This window comes from Oryzias latipes, chromosome 2 (assembly GCF_053564925.1).
Source record: "Oryzias latipes strain Hd-rR chromosome 2, Olatipes_Hd-rR_3.1".
Classification (NCBI taxonomy): Eukaryota; Metazoa; Chordata; class Actinopteri; order Beloniformes; family Adrianichthyidae; genus Oryzias; species Oryzias latipes.
The window spans coordinates 1,482,921-1,503,006 of NC_136238.1; the positions used below are offsets into that span (position 1 = coordinate 1,482,921).

Genomic DNA, 20,086 nt, shown 5'->3' on the forward strand with positions numbered 1-20,086 from the left:
AAAACTGGAGAGTTGAAATTTCGGGGTTAAACAAACCAGAGTTGATTTTCACTCTTGAAGTGTTATTTTAACACATTGTGATTCAAATGGTGTTCAGTGTTGGGGTTATTTATCAGTGTTACCCAAATCAAGCTAATTTAACACTACAGAGAGTTAATGCCCCTGGGCTTCTGCCTCAGAAACCCTGTGCAAGAAAGTACAACGGACTGACACTCTTGAAGTGTTATTTTAACTCACTGTGATTCAAATAATGTTCAGTGTTGGAGTTATTTTAGCCAAATCAAGCTCATTGAACACTGTAGAGAGTCAAAGCCCCTGGGCTCCCGCCTCGGAAACCCTGTGGAAGAAAGTGCATCGTGCTGGTAATTTTCCATGAGCTGCAGAAGGTTTCATCAGTGCTGGAAAAAGTTCTTCACAAGTGGTAAGTAACTGTAATTTATGGGGAAGATAATATTAAATGAAAGTTAGTGTATACATGATGTATCTAGGGAAAACTGTATAACTTTTCTACGCTTTTTTGTTGCTGTTAAGCTGCTTTCACACCGGCAGCGGGACGTGGCGTTCATGTTTATGTAAGCGTTACAGGCAGAACAGAAGGTGTAAATGCAGCTTTACCCGAACAGCTAATGCTTCATTTACACAGACGTTGAGTTTCAATATCAACTCAATGTAGAGGATATGCGACGCAATTTGAGCGCAGCACGTTTTCAGCTAAGTTAAAAAAAAGAGAGACGTTGGCGAGGTTTTAAGCAATCTGGGACTCAACGTGTTCAGTGACTCCATGAGCAGGTGAAGTACAAATACAAAATGGCGACTCGATGTCACTATTTTAATCCCGAACGTCCATCCATCCATCTTAACCTGCTTTATATCCCTTTCGGGGCCGCTGGGTTACTGGAGCACGTCCGGATACTGTTGGGCGAAGGTGGGAAAACCCTAGACAGGTCACCAGCTTGTTCCAGGGCCCATGATGGGGATGGAGTGCTCCACGTCCGCCCCCGCCTCGGTAGGCTGGTTGGCGGCAGACAGAGAGCCGCCGCGGCTTTATATTTTCTTATTTCCACTGCGAAAATATCAAAAAAGATCCTCTAGTTTTATTATTATTTTTACCTTTTTGAAATAATCTAATAAATAAGTATGCCTTTCCTGCTTGTAATAGCTGGATGTCACGTTATCTAGATGATTAAATTAAATAGGGGAATATATTTATATTTTAACCTTTAGATGTGTTGCGAAATGCATTTTAAAAGCAAAATGTATAAAAAAAATTTGTATGTTTGTTTTATTTCGAGCCATGGAGAATGATTTAACGCTAGCATTTACGAATAAGTCAATCTTTGTGTCCTTTAGAAAGATATGGGCTGTCACTTTTTGTGGGGGAGGGGGTGTTACTTAAGTATAATTTAATTTTATAAAGCAACCTTGCTTTAATCAATCTCTACACCACATTGTAAATGTAACTAAATTTTATAATCTAACTCTTGTAGGTCTATTGGTGTTGCTCTTCAGCTTCAGAGGTTTTCAGATGGTAAACCTAAAGTGATTTAGGTAAGTCTTGATAGTCATGTTAGCAGTGTCAGCATGGCCACTCGCTTTTTTCCCCCTCAGATTATTTCTTGTTTTTTATGGAAGGCTCATTCTAACATATACCAGAGTTGGTGATTACATAATTGACTATGCATATTACATGCCTCACATACATTATTCTGGAATCCGCTGAATGTGTATTAAAAGTTTCAGTCCTCTAGTGTATAACATGGTTGATATAGGTTTACTGTGTTCATATGAATTGTTTAAGTTGTATGCTATAAAATGCTTATTTCTGTCATGTTTTCTCTTTTTGGTATGGTTCAGTAAATTGCTGGTTCAGGTTCGCTACCACCAACAGCAGAAATATGTAAAGGTGGATGAAGTTGGAGAGTTTGATTTCATGCAACTGCATGAAAAAGGTTAGTTTTTAAAATTTTGATTGTGTAGGTGATTTTTATCCAAATTAGTTTAATCATTTGTGAAGTGAGAATAGTGCTGGCTTAAAAGGTGCTCTCAGAAATATCTCATCTTTTCCAGTCATCGAGAGGTTTTGCCTGCCACCTGACGCAAAATAGTATACAAAAATGCAACAGGGACAGAAGTTGACTAAGACATTTTCAATGACCTTGTCAGCCAAGGCAGCGTTGTTTTAACAGTTTTCCCAAGTGATGGTGAGAAATGTAAAGGGTCAGTTACATGAAGCAATTCAGTGTCAAATGGTGGAACCTGAATTCTAAAATCAGTCTACAGAAAGAAAAAAAAACAATTTGTAGTATAATGTGGAATCCAACAAGATGCAAAAAAATTGCCACATGTGAACAAAGCTGTCTTTTTTTTTATTTCTGAATTTTATTTTTTCTCCTAGAGTTTACCGATTGCTCCTTGTCCTCTCCATCTGAATGGTCTGACTCAAGCTTCAAGTTCAAGTGCAAGTGCATCAACTATACTTCTAGATGAGATCCCAAGGAAAAAATCAAGAGTTAAAGGAACAATCAATGCAGTTTCTGCAAAAAAGGTTGGAACAAAGCTCATTTATCTTTAATTGTCAACATTTGTTATTTTCCGTTTAATTACAATTTTTGTCTTCTTTAAGTTGATCGAAGCTGTACTTGGAACCAGTTCAGGTGGTGAGGAGGTCCTTGAAGAATATCACACATCACAGACTCTTAAAGATTCTACCAGAAGAAAGCTTGTCAATACAATAGTGGCCCACATGATTGATAAACACAGGTAAATGTGCCCAGTTTTTTTACACTTAAAAAAAGAATAAAAACTGTCTAGCTTACTATAGTAATCCCAATTGAATCTCTTCCCAGACATCTCCCCACCAAAGCTGTTAGAGAAGAATATGCTCTTGGGATAGTGACACTTTTTCCATCCCTGAAAGACCCATACTCCAAGAAAGGCTATGTATATATAATTATAATTGTAATATTTGTTGAGATAGTATTTATGTTTTGTGTTGTTGGGTTCTGGGTAGGGTTGTGCCGATGGACGATATCATCGTCCATCGTGATGGGTGACTGACATCCCGATGGAGAGACCACCATCGTGATGCCACGCCCCCGCCACGTTGCGCGTCGACACCATAAGCCGCGGTTACATGTACAAAATATCTTGATGGGATCAATGGTCGGATTAGAATCCAACCGTGTACATGGGCCCAGAAAAATGTCTTCAGAATATAAAAACGTTCACTAAGGTCACACTTTCCGTCGGAATAAATCATTCGCACATGCGCAGTAGGGTTTGAAAAACGGAAGCATATAAACTCCGCCGAGCGGCTTTTTTTTCTTCAAACTTTATTGTATGTAACAATTCAATACAAAACATTGTTAAACAGCGCCGAGCGGCTATATACATTGACATGTCAGCTCGGTAAAATACGAGATGATCTTCTAAACGTGCTTTTAATAATGTTACGGTTATTATGAAACACCTGTTCGCTCATCATTTGAATTTTAATCCGTGTGGTCAGTGCTTTTTCTGAACGAAGCCAGGATTAGCAGTATGCTAACACGGGCTAACAACATTAGCTTTGGATGGTGCTGCTTGCTGGCTGCACGTAAACATGTAAGAATAACATCAGCCTTTATTTAGTCGGGACACGACTGGAAACACAAATCCGCGTGATTGTTTGAATGTTTTCTAAGGACTGAGCGACATTTCTGCTTTGAAGCTCAAACCGCTGTGTGTGTGCTAACGATCCGAGCTGTGCACAGACACACACTTTTAGACCCGGTTCTGAGTTCGGTTGCTTGTACCCCTAGAGCTGCGGGACTGATCGCAGTCTTAAATCTCCCACACATATCGCTCATGTACCCCCCCCCCCCCCTTCCCATCAAACACAAAGCTGTAAGTCCGCACTCCCCCGGAAGTGCGGGAGCGGACTACTTCTCTTCTATTTTGTTTGTTACTTTTTTTGTTAAAGTCACTTCCCTCAGTTTATACTGGATCATCGCAGATTGGGAAATAAAATGAAAAAAGCAAAAAAACGAATAGCAGTTGTATAAGAACGAAAAATGTAAAAATACCCCCCCCCCGACGATGTCATCGTCCATCCCGATGGTTGACAGCAAACATCGTCAACGGCCTATTTAAGGGACATCGCCCAACCCTAGTTCTGGGTGGGCATTTTGATTTCTGATATTCTTAAAAATGACAGACAATGCACAATAAGTGTTAATGTATTTCCATTTCAGGAACACTTCTATGATGCTGCAAGCAGTACAGGATACATTTCTTGGCGTCTTAAGACCATCCAGAGAAAGATTCGACGAGAATGTACCACTTCAAATAGCCTCACTGGCCTTTCTCAAGGACAAGGTAATACATCTGCAAACTGGTTACCTTATGTCAGCTACTGTAGTAGAAGAGAACAAAGAGGGTTTTAGGTTTGCATGCCTTCACCTCTTTCACAAAAGTATTTTGTTTGTCTGACATAAGAAAGCCACTTTCCTCTAACTAGATTGGTTGAACATTTTCTTGGACTGACTTTAATTATATATGTATTTTTTTTTTCATTTACCTATCTGATCAGCAACTAGGACCTGATTTCTATGAAGTGTATGTGTTCCTTTCTTCAGGGGGCCCTAAATTCCAGAGATCTGTTGTAGTTGAAGAGCAGCAGCTGGATGGAGATGCTTGTCAGGAGGCAATGTCTTTGCTCAACCATGCCACAGACACTACACTAATTTTTCGAAAGATGAGAGAGACGTTTCAGCATCGGCAAAAACTCGTCAATGACTCAGACAAAGCGCTTGACATCCTGTCATGCTTCCCAAGATTCCTGGATACCAAAGGATTGGTAAGTATGCAGTGGTATGTTGAGAACTACTTGAAGTGTTGTGCTGAATGTGTTTGTGGTATATTTTCTTTCTCATAGGCGAATCAAGACTTCATTCTCTTGTTTAATGACGAGGTATCCAACCGGCTGCTTCAGAAATGGGACCCGATCTTTAGATGCAACATTATCAAAGAGGCCAAGCAGCTCACTTCAACTCCAGAGCTTCGTCAGCTGTTGCATTCAGCAGAGAGTCCACAAGGCAGTGATGAGACAATGAGTGAGTTTTGCTCTCTTGTGTTTACAATTCAATACTTTATTAACATTTTGTACTTTGTACTGTCATTGTATTATTTATTGCGGCACATATCTTCTACAGACATGCAGAGTTTTAAAAATTTTCAACAGAGTAACTGCTTTTTGCACTTTTAATGATCATTGTTTTAAGTCTTTATTAATTCATTCTTTGTTCCATAGCTCATGACGCAGAGATGGCCTCGCTTTTGTTGCTGTTATACCTTCCACCACCACCTGGGGGGCCAAAGTATCCAAAAATCAGCGCCTCTGATGCAGTTGAAAAAGTTGACTTTCTCAAGGTAATTTTATATTTGTTAATTTTGATCATGTGTAAAACTGGTAAATAGATAAATGAAACAAATTTTAGGCAAGTTTCCTTTAACATAGAATGTTTGTGTTAACTTGTGCAGTGCTATTTCTGACTTGAGTGTCCAATGTCCCTTTTAAACCTCAGTCTTACTGCAGTTTGGAGGAGCATCTTCAGAATCAGCACCACCATCAGCTGTACCTCCTTGCCGTTGGTCGTGAAAAGAGGAACATCGACAGATTCTACATCTCCATTGACAACCATCTCATCCCATGCCAGGCAAACCGCTCCCTTGGGGCATTTGATGAACTTTTTAAAGCTCATTTTGTTTTCAGTGTGTCTTATGATGGTGCACTTCTGAATTTCTACACCTTTTTGCAGACAACAGTTTATAATATTGATATGGGTAAAATGAAGGTGTCACCAAAAGTTTCGAGACATGAGCCAAACTCCTTATCCAGGAGGTGCTTCTCACAACCCAGATTTAAAGTCAAGGCAATTAAAGGCATTTTGATCAAAATGCTCATGTTTTTTGTGCAAGATTGTTTTTCCCAGCAGTTGATTTCACATATGAGTTGAACATGGTTATTATCCTGGACCAAAGTTCAAGTTGTTTTGTTGTCAGCCAAGTTATAGGCTTCAGCTTCAAACTTATGCAGGCTTTAGAAAGCACCTCATCACTGCTTATAGAGGCATTGAACAAATTGTTTTTTCCCACTCCCATCCAAGTCTTTTTGTTATTCTGTCATGTAATATGTTTTATTTAACTGCATGAGAGTGAAATATTAAATATTTTTTAAATTACATCTTTTGGGAAGTATTTCATTTTCGGTAAAATAATTTCAACTGTTGTATCGTATTATAGTATTGGATTAAAAAAACACTTTTGGATAGTTTAAGTGTCTAGCTAAGTTTAGTGAGTTAAGAAGGAACTCTGACTGTTAGTTTAACATATTTATTGAGTTAAACAAGTGACTGACTTGGTGTTAATTTAACATTAATTGAGTTAAATAAGTGACTGACTTGGTGTTAATTTAACATTAATTGAGTTAAAAAAGTGACTGACTCTGTGTTAATTTAACATTAATTAGTTAAATAAGTGACTGACTAGGTGTTAATTTAACATTAATTGAGTTAAACAAGTGACTGACTTGGTGTTAATTTAACATTAATTGAGTTAAAAAAGTGACTGACTTGGTGTTAATTTAACATTAATTGAGTTAAAAAAGTGACTGACTCGGTGTTAATTTAACATTAATTGAGTTAAACAAGTGACTGACTCGGTGTTAATTTAACATATTTATTGAGTTAAACAAGTGACTCTGACTCGGTGTTAAATGATTTAACTATTTTGAAAATGTTAATTTAACTCCGTAAAGTGTGGAGCTATATAAACCCTGAAAAAGTGTTGAAACTAACTCTGTGGGAGTTGAATCAACACTCCACTTTTTGCTGTGTATGGATATTGATAGCTTATATACCAATATTGATCACAAAGAGGGCATTGACAGTATTAAAAGAATTTTTCAAAAATACCCGGACAAAAAACGACCAGATAAAGAATTACTCCAATTATTAGAGATTAATTTAAACAGAAATGATTTTGAATTTAATGGGGAATTTTTTGTTCAAATTAAGGGCACAGCTATGGGGAAGAAATTTGCACCGGCTTATGCCAATATTTTCATGGCAGAGTGGGAATCCTCTGCACTACAGAAATGTGCTTTAAAGCCGCTCTGTTATTACAGGTACCTCGACGACATCTGGGGCGTTTGGACGCACTCTGAGCAGGAGTTTGGAACCTTCCTGGGGACTCTCAACAGCCACAACCCTTCCATCAAACTAAAATCAACATGCCACGCCTCTTCAGTCGACTTTCTAGACACGACCACATTTAAGGGAAGTGACTTTCACACCACACACAAATTGGACATTAAAGTTTATTTTAAACCCACAGACACACATGCACTGTTACATAAAACCAGTTTTCATCCCAAACACACATTTGCAGGTCTGGTTAAATCCCAGCTGCTCCGCTTCCACAGAATCTGCACCCAACAGGCAGACTTTAAAAAGGCCACCAAAATTCTTTTTTCGGCATTATACACAAGGGGTTATTCCCGCTCCTTTTTAAGAAAGTGTTTTAAGTCATTTCAACAAATTAAACCTATTGATACAGCCCCCCTTTTACCCATTGTCACAACACATTCGGCAGCCACGTGCAGGATGGTGAGAGTCCTCAGGAGGAACTTCCGGGATCTTGTTCAGAGCCAGGGGCTGCTCGAGGAGCACAGATTTCTGCCAGCCTACAGGAGAAACAAGAATCTTAAGGACATTTTAATTAGAGCCAAACTTCCTCCCCCTACACAACCAAAATCCAGAGCACTCACCTCTTTTTTCAAACATTTGGATTGGATTTGCAGCCACCACAACAAAAATGTGTTTCCGTCTCTATGCAGGGGGAGCCCCCACTCTCAAAACTGCATTTATGTTATCTCCTGCTCCACCTGTGGGATACAGTACGTTGGGGAGACTGGGAACACTCTCTTAGTTAGATTCACCCAACACAGACACAACATCACAAAACATAAAAACACAGACACTTACCTGGTACAACATTTCATTTCCCACGGATGGGATTCAGTCAATGCAACGATCGTGCAGATGAATCCCAGATGGTCAACCCCAGTGAGAAGGAGACATGAAAGAAATTGGATTTCTAAATTAGACACCCTTCATCCTAGAGGCCTAAATGACAAAAAAACACCATTATTCTAATTAGAGACACTTAACCGCTCTTCCCCCTTTTGTCCAGCAGAGGGAGTTGCTAAACAGTCCCTCTCCATCATCAGATTTTCTCAAAACCCCCCCTGTAAATTTTCTTTTTTCCAGCAGAGGGAGATTATGAATTCCCATAATCAATTTTCATATGGCCCTGCCCTAAAGGTTTTTGATCCTAACCCTAACCAAATTTAAATTGAGAGCCCTAACCCTAATTAGATTATGAAAAAAATAAAATAATTTATCCTTCATTACCCAGAGGGAGGAGCGAGATCTGAGTGGGGACAGAAATGGTCCGTGCACGAGGGCTCCAGGCATACAGCCTGGAACCCTAACCCTATCACCTAACCAGCCTGAACCTTCTGATTCTCCACAGGGTCTCTGTCTCTTCCTTCCCCACCTCCCAAAAATCTCTTTCTGTCATCTCCAAAGATGATATTTGTCATGGTTTGTTGGTTTATGACTGCAATTCAAAACTAACTCCTATCATTTTTTTTCTCCTAGAGGGATTATACTCACCTCCACCATTGAAGCCTTAATTCGATTCTTGAAAAAGCAATAGATACACAATTTTTATTATCATTTTTTTGGGTTATTACAATTACATCAGAAATGTTATGAAATAAATGCATACTTTTACCTTTTTACAGAATGTTTGTATTTAGTTTTTTATGGAAAGCATATACTGTTTTGAATATTGTCAATTGATCCCAATACTTTTAAGATGGTAAAATTTAATTTTCATAAAAAAATGTTTTACTTTTATGGGAAAACAAAAAATTACAAATGCATGTGAACACAACGCTCCGAGGCTCCAAGCTCCTTCGACCAGTGAAGGGCACCTTCTACCCAGCAACGCCTCCTGATTGGAGGAGCAGCCCAAATGCATGATGGGAAATGTGACATCATCCCACGAACTCTTCCCTCCATTTTGATGAGAAGACGCATGCACGGAGCTGATCCTCGTCAGTATGATCGCTTCTCATGTTTATTCTTAAGCCAGCCTGAAGAAGACTAAGTTTGTTCGAAACGTTGCAACCTTGGCTTGTATTATTTTTTTATTAAACCGAAGTTGATCGGTATATCTTGTTTCCTAGTTTATTATTAGCATAGCCTCCCAGTATTAGCATAGCTTGTTAGCCACGTGTGACGGAGGTACCTTCTGCAACGGGCCGAATCACACCAGGACCACAGTAAGCCATGCCACCGCGCCCACACGACGACGGATGGATACTGGTGCAGTCCAGAGGAGGCAGACGGAGGGAACGGGCCTATGAACGCGACAGGCCACAGAACAGACGTGCAGCTGCGGATTTTTCCAGCTACCCACGCCGAGACGGACGCCGATCCTATGCGGACGTCACTAGAGAGGGAGCCCATTTTCTGGAGCCGACCTTCTACGGCAGACAGCAGGTGAGACATCGCCCTGCACCGCAGCCGTTCTATAGCGGGTCGCGCTACCCATTTCAAGATGGCGCTCAACGTGCGCCAAGACCTAGGCCACGCGGTCCCTCCAACCAAAATGGCCGCTACGTCTTTATACCAGCAGATGCTCGGAATGAAGCCCCCCCCCACAGGGTACAGTCTAATGACCCTGATTTTACAGAGAAGGTGCGTGTAATGAACAGACTGATTAAAGCTGTACACCACCTCACCAATGTGTCCAGAGAAGCTCATCCTCCCTCCCTGGACAAAATAACAAACAATCTAGCTACAATTATCAAACCAGCATCCCCAAATCTACAAACACAGACTTTGATTGACGGCAATGCTAGAAATTGGGCCTTCACTACCGTTCTCATCCTCAGAGAATTGGGCCTTCACTACCGTTCTCATCCTCAGAGAGCATTATCAAAAGAACATTGACTCTGAAATGCAAAAGCTCACCCAGTTCCCTTCACCGGACTGGAGAGGCCCCTTTGAAATAGCCACAACGTGGGCGAAACGTAATTTAGGCAGACGCCTGAGACAGGATACAATAGACCGTGCCCAGGCGGTCATCATTGCCAGGACGACAGAAACAGCACCTCCTGCTCCTCTTCCTGCTGCTGCCGTTTCTTCTCTCCCAACGCAGACAGCTGACCAGACAGCAGAAGAGGACCCACATGCTGTGATTGAGCTGGCTCCATCATCACCTCCAGTGAACCAGCCTCCCTCCACGAGACCACCGAGCTCAGCTGCAGCACGGCCACCCCCTTCACCACAAAGCAGCAGTCATCAGATCACCACGATCGCCCAAATCCACGCAGCGCCTCCACCTGCGCCAATCTCCCGGGTTTCAGTGGAGACCATGACAGAACCACAACAGGAGGACTGGTCACCTCTGTTTGACCTTGAGGAGGCAAGTGAAACAGAACTTTCTCCTCCCACATCCCCGTCTCGTCTTTCTCCTGTAATCCCTCTTCCACCACGCATAAATCGCTCTCAAATAAGCTCTACGGCAGAAAGTGTCGTACGAGTTCTCGACATGCAGAAGGCTGACTCTGAAGCCGAAGAGGAAATCACTCTGGAGCCAGAACCAGCAGATGAGCAGATCACAGCGCTGAGCCAGAGAAAAGGAAGCCAACGCTCCTCCCACAGAGAAGGGAGTCCTCCTCCTCCCGTCCAAACCAGCACCATGGAGAGCAGAGGGTACCACACACTCACCCCTGCCACTCTCTCCAAGCTGAGATCCAGCGTGCAGTCCAGACTAGCCGTTGAGCGAGCAGAGCAGACGACAACTTCTGCAGCAGAAATGCAGGTGTGTGCTCCAACACGACACGACAACACACCCCGCAAATTTACAGAGTGGCACCTGCACATACAACAGAAGAAGGTCATCATAGGAGACTCCAACATCAGCCGCCTCCCACCTTTCAAAGGTGGAAATGTACAATTGGACAGTTTTCCTGGCGCCAGATGGCATCATGCAGAATTTCTCCTGAAGACGGCCACCTTCCAGACGGAACCAGAGGTTCTCCTGCTATCCTTCGGCCTCAACAACAGATCCCAGAGGGATAAAAAAGCTCCAGTGAAAGAGATGATCAAAGCCCTGACGGTGGCAGGACAGAGATTCCCAGACGCCACGATCCTCGTCCCTCACGTCAGTTTTTCACCTCACCTTTCACCAGATGAAAAAGCCGTCCTGATTCATCTGAATCAACACATCCAAGAACTGACAGACTACATCCCCCCACTCAGTGGCTTCTTTGAGACCCAAACTGACAGCATCCACTGGACGGCAGCTACCGCGAAGAGGATGCTGGAACACTGGGCTTCGTGGTTAAACTGAAGCTCCCTTTAAGCCTCTCACAGAGGGAGGGGAAAGATGGAGTCATGAATCTATGTGATAACTTTGTTCTTTCTCTTACACAGCTTTCCCTGCTGAGCAGAGGTCTTACTTTCATCCCTTCCAAATGTAACAGTAAGAATTTGACCTTTCAATCCAGACATGACTTACAGGAGTACCATCGCAGAATTAAGTTAACTGTTCACTATAAGGACAAAAGCAGCATCCAACCTCAGCCATTCACACTGAAATCTGACTGGACACCCCCATCTGCTACTCTCCCACCACAAATTAACCGTTTAATAGACCAGGATATTTCATACTTTGAGAATGATTTTAAAATCATTCATAACACTCCAAATTTGAGTGGTGAGGAAACCAAAGCTCTAAAAGAATTAGCCCAAAATAATGATATAGTTATTAAACCAGCCGATAAGGGCAGTCTAACAGTAATTATGGATAAAAAAGATTATTTATATGAAGGTTACAGACAGTTAAATGATGTAACTTATTATCATAAACTCAATAAACCCATTTATTTAGATACAATCCCTCTAGTAGATACAATTATTAATAATTTACTGAAAAAGAAATTTATAAATAAAAAACAAAAAACTTACCTGCAGGGCAACTCGCAACCGAGGCCCAGACGTTTGTTACCCAAAATCCATAAAGATCCCCAAAAATGGACCGTTCCATCTAAAATTCCTCCTGGCAGACCCATTGTTTCAGACTGTGAAAGTGAAACCTATTATACAGCAGAATATTTGGATTTTTTTCTGAATCCGTTATCTAATAAACATGACAGTTACCTTAAAGATACATATCATTTTATTGAAAAAATTAAACAACTAGTAATCCCAGCAGACTCCTTTCTGTTTACTATGGATATTGATAGCTTATATACCAATATTGATCATAAAGAGGGCATTGACAGTATTAAAAGAATTTTTCAAAAATACCCGGACAAAAAACGACCAGATAAAGAATTACTCCAATTATTAGAGATTAATTTAAACAGAAATGATTTTGAATTTAATGGGGAATTTTTTGTTCAAATTAAGGGCACAGCTATGGGGAAGAAATTTGCACCGGCTTATGCCAATATTTTCATGGCAGAGTGGGAATCATCTGCATTACAGAAATGTGCTTTAAAGCCGCTCTGTTATTACAGGTACCTCGACGACATCTGGGGCGTGTGGACCCACTCTGAGCAGGAGTTTGGAACCTTCCTGGGGACTCTCAACAGCCACAACCCTTCCATCAAACTAAAATCAACATGCCACGCCTCTTCAGTCGACTTTCTAGACACAACCACATTTAAGGGAAGTGACTTTCACACCACACACAAATTGGACATTAAAGTTTATTTTAAACCCACAGACACACATGCACTGTTACATAAAACCAGTTTTCATCCCAAACACACATTTGCAGGTCTGGTTAAATCCCAGCTGCTCCGCTTCCACAGAATCTGCACCCAACAGGCAGACTTTAAAAAGGCCACCAAAATTCTTTTTTCGGCATTATACACAAGGGGTTATTCCCGCTCCTTTTTAAGAAAGTGTTTTAAGTCATTTCAAGAAATTAAACCTATTGATACAGCCCCCCTTTTACCCATTGTCACAACACATTCGGCAGCCACGTGCAGGATGGTGAGAGTCCTCAGGAGGAACTTCCGGGATCTTGTTCAGAGCCAGGGGCTGCTCGAGGAGCACAGATTTCTGCCAGCCTACAGGAGAAACAAGAATCTTAAGGACATTTTAATTAGAGCCAAACTTCCTCCCCCTACACAACCAAAATCCAGAGCACTCACCTCTTTTTTCAAACATTTGGATTGGATTTGCAGCCACCACAACAAAAATGTGTTTCCGTCTCTATGCAGGGGGAGCCCCCACTCTCAAAACTGCATTTATATTATCTCCTGCTCCACCTGTGGGATACAGTACGTTGGGGAGACTGGAAACACTCTCTTAGTTAGATTCACCCAACACAGACACAACATCACAAAACAAAAAAACACAGACACTTACCTGGTCCAACACTTTATGCTTCACGGATGGGATTCAGTTAGAGCAACGATCGTTCAGATGAATCCCAGATGGTCATCCCCTGAGAGAAGAAAAAATGAAAGAATTTGGATTTCTAAATTAGACACCCTCCATCCAAAAGGTCTTAATGAGAAAAAAACACCATTATTCTAATTGGAGACACTTAACCACGCTTTCCCCCTTTCGTCCAGCAGAGGGAGTTGCTAAACAGTCCTTCTACATCACCATATTTTTTAAATCCCCTGTAAATTGTTTTGCCAGCAGAGGGAGTTTATGAATTCCCAGAATCCATTTCCATATGGCCCTGCCCTAAAGGTTCTAATTCTAACCCTAACCAAATCCAACATGAGCCCTAAACCTAATTAGATTGCGAAAAAATAAAATTATTGATTTTGTATTTCCTGCAGGAGAGCGAGATCTGAGTGGGGACAGAAATGGTCCGTGCATGAGGGCTCCAGGCCTACAGCTTGGAACCCTAACCCTATCCCTAACCCTAACCCTAACCCTAAAATTAAAACTATATTACAAAGATAAAGACATTTCAAAATCAAAACCCTTTACTCCAAAATCAGAGTGGTCACCTGCATTGGGTCAACTCCCAATTCAGGTGCGCACACTCATCCAAAATGATCTAGAATACTTTGAGCATAATTTCAAAAAAACATACATCAAACCAAATTTAACCAGGGATGAAGAGAAGGCTCTGAGAGAGTTTTGCAGCAACAAGAGTATTGTCATTAAACCTGCTGATAAGGGAAGTGCAGTTGTCATTATGGACAAAAAGGATTATTTACAGGAGGGCTACAGACAGCTAAATGATAAAACCTATTACTCTAAGCTAAAACAACCCATTTATATGGAAACCATCCCCTTAGTTGAAAAAATTATCAAAACCTTGTGTGAAAAGAAATTCATTAATGCTAAACAAAGAAATTATTTAATAGGCCCCCCTCAGCCAAGAGCTAGGCTCTTTTACACGCTCCCAAAAATCCATAAAGAACCACAGAAGTGGAGCGTCCCTTTTCAGATCCCTCCAGGTAGACCTATAGTTTCTGACTGTGACAGCGAAACCTACCGCACAGCAGAATTTATAGATCACTACCTTAATCCTTTGTCCATCAAACATGACAGCTACATTAAAGACACTTATGATTTTATTGACAAGGTGAAAAAACTGGTTATTCCACAGGATTCAATTTTATTTACCATGGACATTGACAGTCTTTACACAAATATAGATATAGAGGAGGGGATACAGTCCATCAGAAGAATTTTTCTCAAATATCCTGATCACAGAAGGCCTGACAAGGAGCTGCTGCAACTGTTAGAAATCAATCTCAAAAGAAATGATTTCACATTCAATGATGATTTCTTCTTACAAATTAAAGGTACTGCAATGGGTAAGAAATTTGCTCCAGCATATGCTAACATTTTCATGGCAGAATGGGAAACTTCAGCCCTGCAGAAATGCTCATTTAAACCACTTTGCTATTTCAGGTATCTGGATGACATTTGGGGAGTATGGACTCATTCTGAGCGAGAGTTTGAGATGTTTCTGGGGACACTCAACAGCCACAATCCATCCATAAAGTTAAAATCCACCAGCCACAAAACCTCTGTGGATTTTTTGGACACAACATTTAAAGGTGATAATTTCCACATCACTCACCAATTGGACATCAAAGTCTTTTTCAAACCCACAGACACACATGCTCTCCTACACAAAACCAGTTTTCATCCTAGACACACCTTTGCTGGACTAATCAAATCACAACTTTTAAGATTTCACAGAATCAGCAGTCAACCATCTGACTTCAGGCAATCTACAAAAATATTGTTTGCATCCCTGGCCACTAGAGGGTATTCTCGGTCCTTCTTAAGAAAATGTTTTAAATCCTTTCTTGAAACCAGACCCATTAATCTTTCACCCATCATGCCAGTGATTGTCACATATTCTCCCTTCTCCCTGAGGCTGTTGAGGGTCATCAGAACAAACTTTCAGAATCTCGCTCAGGAGACCACGGTTCTGAAAGACCACAGAATCATCGCAGCTTTCAGAAGGAACCAGAATCTCTGTGATCATTTAGTTAAGGCGAAAATTTCCTCCTCCAAGCAAACCCGATCTAGGAGTCACTCTCAGTTTTTCATGCAAAAAAAGTGGCTCCAAAGCTTCCATAACTGCAATGTCTACCCCTCACCATCAAGGGGCTCTCCACATTCTAACAACTGTGTTTATTTGATCACCTGTCTGAAATGTGGGTTACAGTATGTGGGGGAAACAGGAAACTCCATACTGACCAGGTTCACCCAACACAGACACAACATACTCAAACACAAAAACACCCACACACACTTAGTCTCACACTTTGTATCCCATGGTTGGGAATCTGTTAGTGCGTCAGTTATTGAGATTAACCCTAGATGGACAACAGCTCAGAGACGCAGAGCTGAACGGATTTGGATCACAAAACTGGAAACCACATATCCAAAAGGACTCAATCAAAAGGGTCCTTAATAACCTCATTACTCAAATTCATAATTCATTTTTTTGAACTCATCATCTCCCACCCCCTCAATTTTTTCTAACCCTAACCCTGGGACCTTTCCCTAACCTTAACCTCAGAGATTCTCTCCTAACCCCAGCCCAGGGGTTCAACTCTAACCCTAATTTTAAGTTCATTCAAAATAACTTGCTAGGAGAACAATATGTTTCCCCCACATACAACCACTTCCTTATCCCACATAAGGTCAATTGGGAGTCAGGGGGAGGAGGACCTCTGGACTAGGTGCCAAGATGGCCCGTGCCTTAAAATCGCGCCGCCGAAGGCGGCGTGATTTTCATCGACTTCCCCTAACCCCTAACCCCTAACCCCTAACCCTAACCCTAACCCAGGGACGTGAGAGCCCAATTTTTGAATATGTAAGTCCTTTCAACCTAATTTTTGAGTGTGGGGCAAAGAATTCTGGTTTTCTGGACGGGGGGATGGCCTATGCATTTGAGTTTCACTGCCTTTGGCAGTGAGATTCTAATTTTCTAAACCTGACACGCTCGTGCCCCTCTGCCGGTCTGGTGCTGGAGTTCGGAGCCCCACTTCCATGCTGAGAAGAAAAACAACCTTCTCTCAGACATGATGTTGGACTTTACATGCTTTCCAAGTCATCCTTTCCTAATCTTAACCTCAGTGAAGAAGTGAGAAAAACCTATTCTGAGAGGATTTTTGGAGGAAAAATGACAGAAGAGGAAAAAGAAAAATTGTTTGTGCAAGCTGGGTGATTTCCTTAACTGTTTGGACCTCATCTTGGTGAGGGGGGGTGTGCTCCCACTCCTAAAAACTATAAGTGAGAATATACTTCAAAGAGCCATAAAGCTACGGACAATTTCGGAAGAGCATGGATCCACAGCCATTCAGGAGCAATACAAAGGCTAACTCCGCCCACCTGCTCTATTTAAGAGGACCTGCTTCTTCCAACTCACTCACTCACCTCGCAGTCCTGTCATATGGAGACACAATAAAACAGAAGGCAATCAGACCAGGATTTATGGACAAAGGATTTTTATTCCATCCAAGCTCTCATGTACAAGGGATATACAAACAAATTCCGCTCAGTTCAGCACCTGAAGAAGGACCATAAAGTCCGAAATATTGTGCACAAGCTCTGAGCGACAAGTGATGCCAAGTGGAGCCCTAAAAGGAAAAATATCCTGCAAAGAAAAGGCTACTTACCTGAGGAAACAAAAGAAATGTTCCTGCAAAGAAGAAAGAAGAGGAGACAAAATTGAACATACAAGTTGTCCAGGGACGTGAGAGCCCAATTTTTGAATATGTAAGTCCTTTCATCCTAATTTTTGAGTGTGGGGCAAAGAATTCTGGTTTTCTGGACGGGGGGATGGCCTATGCATTTGAGTTTCACTGCCTTTGGCAGTGAGATTCTAATTTTCTAAACCTGACACGCTCGTGCCCCTCTGCCGGTCTGGTGCTGGAGTTCGGAGCCCCACTTCCATGCTGAGAAGAAAAACAACCTTCTCTCAGACATGATGTTGGACTTTACATGCTTTCCAAGTCATCCTTTCCTAATCTTAACCTCAGTGAAGAAGTGAGAAAAACCTATTCTGAGAGGATTTTTGGAGGAAAAATGACAGAAGAGGAAAAAGAAAAATTGTTTGTGCAAGCTGGGTGATTTCCTTAACTGTTTGGACCTCATCTTGGTGAGGGGGGGTGTGCTCCCACTCCTAAAAACTATAAGTGAGAATATACTTCAAAGAGCCATAAAGCTACGGACAATTTCGGAAGAGCATGGATCCACAGCCATTCAGGAGCAATACAAAGGCTAACTCCGCCCACCTGCTCTATTTAAGAGGACCTGCTTCTTCCAACTCACTCACTCACCTCGCAGTCCTGTCATATGGAGACACAATAAAACAGAAGGCAATCAGACCAGGATTTATGGACAAAGGATTTTTATTCCATCCAAGCTCTCATGTACAAGGGATATACAAACAAATTCCGCTCAGTTCAGCACCTGAAGAAGGACCATAAAGTCCGAAATATTGTGCACAAGCTCTGAGCGACAAGTGATGCCAAGTGGAGCCCTAAAAGGAAAAATATCCTGCAAAGAAAAGGCTACTTACCTGAGGAAACAAAAGAAATGTTCCTGCAAAGAAGAAAGAAGAGGAGACAAAATTGAACATACAAGTTGTCCAGGGACGTGAGAGCCCAATTTTTGAATATGTAAGTCCTTTCATCCTAATTTTTGAGTGTGGGGCAAAGAATTCTGGTTTTCTGGACGGGGGGATGGCCTATGCATTTGAGTTTCACTGCCTTTGGCAGTGAGATTCTAATTTTCTAAACCTGACACGCTCGTGCCCCTCTGCCGGTCTGGTGCTGGAGTTCGGAGCCCCACTTCCATGCTGAGAAGAAAAACAACCTTCTCTCAGACATGATGTTGGACTTTACATGCTTTCCAAGTCATCCTTTCCTAATCTTAACCTCAGTGAAGAAGTGAGAAAAACCTATTCTGAGAGGATTTTTGGAGGAAAAATGACAGAAGAGGAAAAAGAAAAATTGTTTGTGCAAGCTGGGTGATTTCCTTAACTGTTTGGACCTCATCTTGGTGAGGGGGGGTGTGCTCCCACTCCTAAAAACTATAAGTGAGAATATACTTCAAAGAGCCATAAAGCTACGGACAATTTCGGAAGAGCATGGATCCACAGCCATTCAGGAGCAATACAAAGGCTAACTCCGCCCACCTGCTCTATTTAAGAGGACCTGCTTCTTCCAACTCACTCACTCACCTCGCAGTCCTGTCATATGGAGACACAATAAAACAGAAGGCAATCAGACCAGGATTTATGGACAAAGGATTTTTATTCCATCCAAGCTCTCATGTACAAGGGATATACAAACAAATTCCGCTCAGTTCAGCACCTGAAGAAGGACCATAAAGTCCGAAATATTGTGCACAAGCTCTGAGCGACAAGTGATGCCAAGTGGAGCCCTAAAAGGAAAAATATCCTGCAAAGAAAAGGCTACTTACCTGAGGAAACAAAAGAAATGTTCCTGCAAAGAAGAAAGAAGAGGAGACAAAATTGAACATACAAGTTGTCCAGGGACGTGAGAGCCCAATTTTTGAATATGTAAGTCCTTTCATCCTAATTTTTGAGTGTGGGGCAAAGAATTCTGGTTTTCTGGACGGGGGGATGGCCTATGCATTTGAGTTTCACTGCCTTTGGCAGTGAGATTCTAATTTTCTAAACCTGACACGCTCGTGCCCCTCTGCCGGTCTGGTGCTGGAGTTCGGAGCCCCACTTCCATGCTGAGAAGAAAAACAACCTTCTCTCAGACATGATGTTGGACTTTACATGCTTTCCAAGTCATCCTTTCCTAATCTTAACCTCAGTGAAGAAGTGAGAAAAACCTATTCTGAGAGGATTTTTGGAGGAAAAATGACAGAAGAGGAAAAAGAAAAATTGTTTGTGCAAGCTGGTTGATTTCCTTAACTGTTTGGACCTCATCTTGGTGAGGGGGGGTGTGCTCCCACTCCTAAAAACTATAAGTGAGAATATACTTCAAAGAGCCATAAAGCTACGGACAATTTCGGAAGAGCATGGATCCACAGCCATTCAGGAGCAATACAAAGGCTAACTCCGCCCACCTGCTCTATTTAAGAGGACCTGCTTCTTCCAACTCACTCACTCACCTCGCAGTCCTGTCATATGGAGACACAATAAAACAGAAGGCAATCAGACCAGGATTTATGGACAAAGGATTTTTATTCCATCCAAGCTCTCATGTACAAGGGATATACAAACAAATTCCGCTCAGTTCAGCACCTGAAGAAGGACCATAAAGTCCGAAATATTGTGCACAAGCTCTGAGCGACAAGTGATGCCAAGTGGAGCCCTAAAAGGAAAAATATCCTGCAAAGAAAAGGCTACTTACCTGAGGAAACAAAAGAAATGTTCCTGCAAAGAAGAAAGAAGAGGAGACAAAATTGAACATACAAGTTGTCCAGGGACGTGAGAGCCCAATTTTTGAATATGTAAGTCCTTTCATCCTAATTTTTGAGTG

General features: G+C 41.6%; 1 protein-coding gene across 1 annotated transcript; it reads left to right on the top strand.

Moving 5' to 3' along the window:
• The first annotated feature begins 353 nt into the window (after positions 1–353).
• Positions 354–6,221, top strand: LOC111946413 (uncharacterized). Its single transcript, XM_078930241.1, has 11 exons — positions 354–1,006; positions 1,488–1,548; positions 1,855–1,949; positions 2,396–2,545; positions 2,624–2,760; positions 2,847–2,940; positions 4,233–4,356; positions 4,617–4,837; positions 4,916–5,093; positions 5,291–5,409; positions 5,565–6,221. The coding sequence occupies exons 3-11, from the start codon at positions 1,908–1,910 to the stop codon at positions 5,994–5,996; spliced, it is 1,497 nt and encodes a 498-aa protein (XP_078786367.1). The 5' UTR covers positions 354–1,006; positions 1,488–1,548; positions 1,855–1,907; the 3' UTR covers positions 5,997–6,221.
• The last annotated feature ends 13,865 nt before the right edge of the window (positions 6,222–20,086 follow it).

Excerpts from the sequence above, each read along its gene's own strand:
- LOC111946413 (XM_078930241.1), top strand. The coding sequence starts at position 1,908 with ATGAAGTTGGAGAGTTTGATTTCATGCAACTGCATGAAAAAG. Across the intron at positions 2,546-2,623 it reads ATGCAGTTTCTGCAAAAAAG|TTGATCGAAGCTGTACTTGG; the intron begins GTTGGAACAAAG and ends GTCTTCTTTAAG. Across the intron at positions 2,761-2,846 it reads CACATGATTGATAAACACAG|ACATCTCCCCACCAAAGCTG; the intron begins GTAAATGTGCCC and ends ATCTCTTCCCAG.